Here is a 2,118-nt window from a genome sequence, read left to right on the forward strand (position 1 = left end):
CACTTGTTCCCTGTCGAGGTGAAACCCGCTCAGCCGTCCTCCACCCGAACATGGACCGGACTCTGGGGCTGTTTGCCGGCTGTGTGCTGGTGGTCGGGCTGTGCGCCCGCGGCGGTGCGGCGGTGGAGAGGGTGTACTATGTGGGGATCATCGAGGACTACTGGGATTACGCACCGAGTGGAAAAAACCTGATCAACGGCAAAACCATCGAGGAGGACGAGTAAGTAGTCAGAGTCCAGTCCAGTTGTCAGGAGGAGTTCAGATAGAGGTGGTTACAGTTCATTTCTTGAATCAGTCGAGACCGAGAACACGTTGAAGCAGAGAGAGGGTCGACCAGAACCGACCCCCCGAGTCCTGCTCTGTCTCCATGTTCTCAGAGCTACTGGGGAGTTGTCTGTGCTGCGCTCAGAAGTTTACATCCACTCATCAGTGGTTTAAAATCATTCTTTTTTTTTATTCATTTATTTTCATAGAGGGTATAATACACAGCTTCAATCGTTAAAAAAACTCAACAAGAATTGAATGCACAAGTTTGATTTACTGTAGATTTTTTTCTAATTCATCCTGGATGAAAACCTCCAGGCTCAGATACATTCACCCACTTGGTTTAATGGCCCATAACAAGTTACACTTAGGGTTCCAAGCATTGAGCTTGAGGCTTTAAGCTCCACATCATCCTATTTTTGTTAATTCAGAAACCAATTCTGATGAGAGTTTGGGCTCTTTGACCTGATGGAACACAGCTGATTTGGAGGTACAGTATTCCCTTGATTATTGTGGGGTTACATTCCAGACACCACCCCAATAGAGAAACAGCGAAGTAGGAACGCTGTATTTATTTTAATATTTATATATATATTTAAGGCTTTATAAACCCTTCCCAAACTTTTGCAATGTTCTTAACGATGTTCCAAGCTCTTAAACCAACGTAATTTTAACAATATACGTATATGTACTGTACAGTACTGCAAAATTTTATGAGTACTCACCAGCTCTGCAGAACAGCAACTCAAGATCAGTCAAGACCGGTTCGGCAGACAAAGCCCACCGCCCCATCCAGTTTGATATGCGTGTGGATAATTGAGCTTCAGGATGCTTCAGGATTATTTGTGACTTTCCTGCCAGTTCTGTGAGCTTAATAGATGGATGTTACTTCTGACTGTGTTGAAAAACTATCCATCCATTTCGGCAGAAAGCAGCGGCCGGAAGCACTGTTGGCTTCTGGGCCATGTAGTTTATTTGACCTGCGTTACAGTATAGACTTATTGAAAGAAAAATACAAAATGGTGACGCCTGTCTGAAGTATTTTTTTCATTAACTTTTTAACCCATATGGTCCCAATCATGAGTAATATTAAAGATGACAATTGTGTGTTATGTACAATATGTTGAAAAAACCCCTAAAGAACTAGTCCGCGAACATCGAACCACGAATGGCCAGGGACTACTGTAGTCCTCTTTCTGTATTATTCCATTCACTTTCTGCAGTGCACCAATACTACAGCATGATGCGTCCACCATCATGCTTGATAGATGGAACAGTGTTTGTGGGCTTGGAAGCCTCACTTTGAGTCCTCCAAACATATTCCTTGTCATTCAAGACAAATGACTCTATTATTGCTTAACGGTGTCATTTGTAGAGCAGGATGTTCTTTCTTGGTCAGCTCCCTCTCAGTCTCATGTGACATCTTTGGTCAGCCCCCACTCAGTCCCCTCTCAACCCCCTGCAAAGGTCTTGGTCAACCCCCTTTCAGTCCATGGTGAAGTACTTGGTCATCCCCTTGTGAAGTCCTTGGTCCACTCTCAGTCCATGGTGAAGACCTTGGTCAGCCCCTTCTCAATCCTTGGTGAAGTCCTTGGTCAGCCCACTCTCAGTCCCCAGTGTAGTCCTTGGTTGCCCCCCATTGCAATCCATGGTGAAGTCCGTGGTCAGCCCCCTCTCAGTCAACAGGGAAGTCCTTGGTTGGCTCTCTCGCAGTCCATGGTGAAGTTCTTGGTCAGCCACCTCTCATTCCATGGTGAAGTCCTTGGTCAGCCCCCTCTCAGTCCATGGTGAAGTTCTTGGTCACCCACCTCTCAGTCCATGCTGAAATCATTGGTCAGCCCCTGTGAAGGCCAT

At 45.8% G+C, this 2,118-nt stretch overlaps 1 protein-coding gene across 1 annotated transcript in view; it reads left to right on the forward strand.

Moving 5' to 3' along the window:
* Window positions 1-2,118, forward strand: part of LOC119420021 (ferroxidase HEPHL1-like) — a 30,540-nt gene continuing 28,422 nt past the window's right edge. Inside the window, exon 1 of the mRNA XM_037687390.1 lies at window positions 1-220. Within this exon, the coding sequence (XP_037543318.1) occupies window positions 51-220 (170 nt within the window). The 5' untranslated portion in view covers window positions 1-50. The remainder of the gene's footprint in view (window positions 221-2,118) is intronic.

Source organism: Nematolebias whitei, chromosome 14 (genome assembly GCF_014905685.2).
Source record: "Nematolebias whitei isolate Nwh7 chromosome 14, NemWhi1, whole genome shotgun sequence".
Taxonomy (NCBI): Eukaryota; Metazoa; Chordata; class Actinopteri; order Cyprinodontiformes; family Rivulidae; genus Nematolebias; species Nematolebias whitei.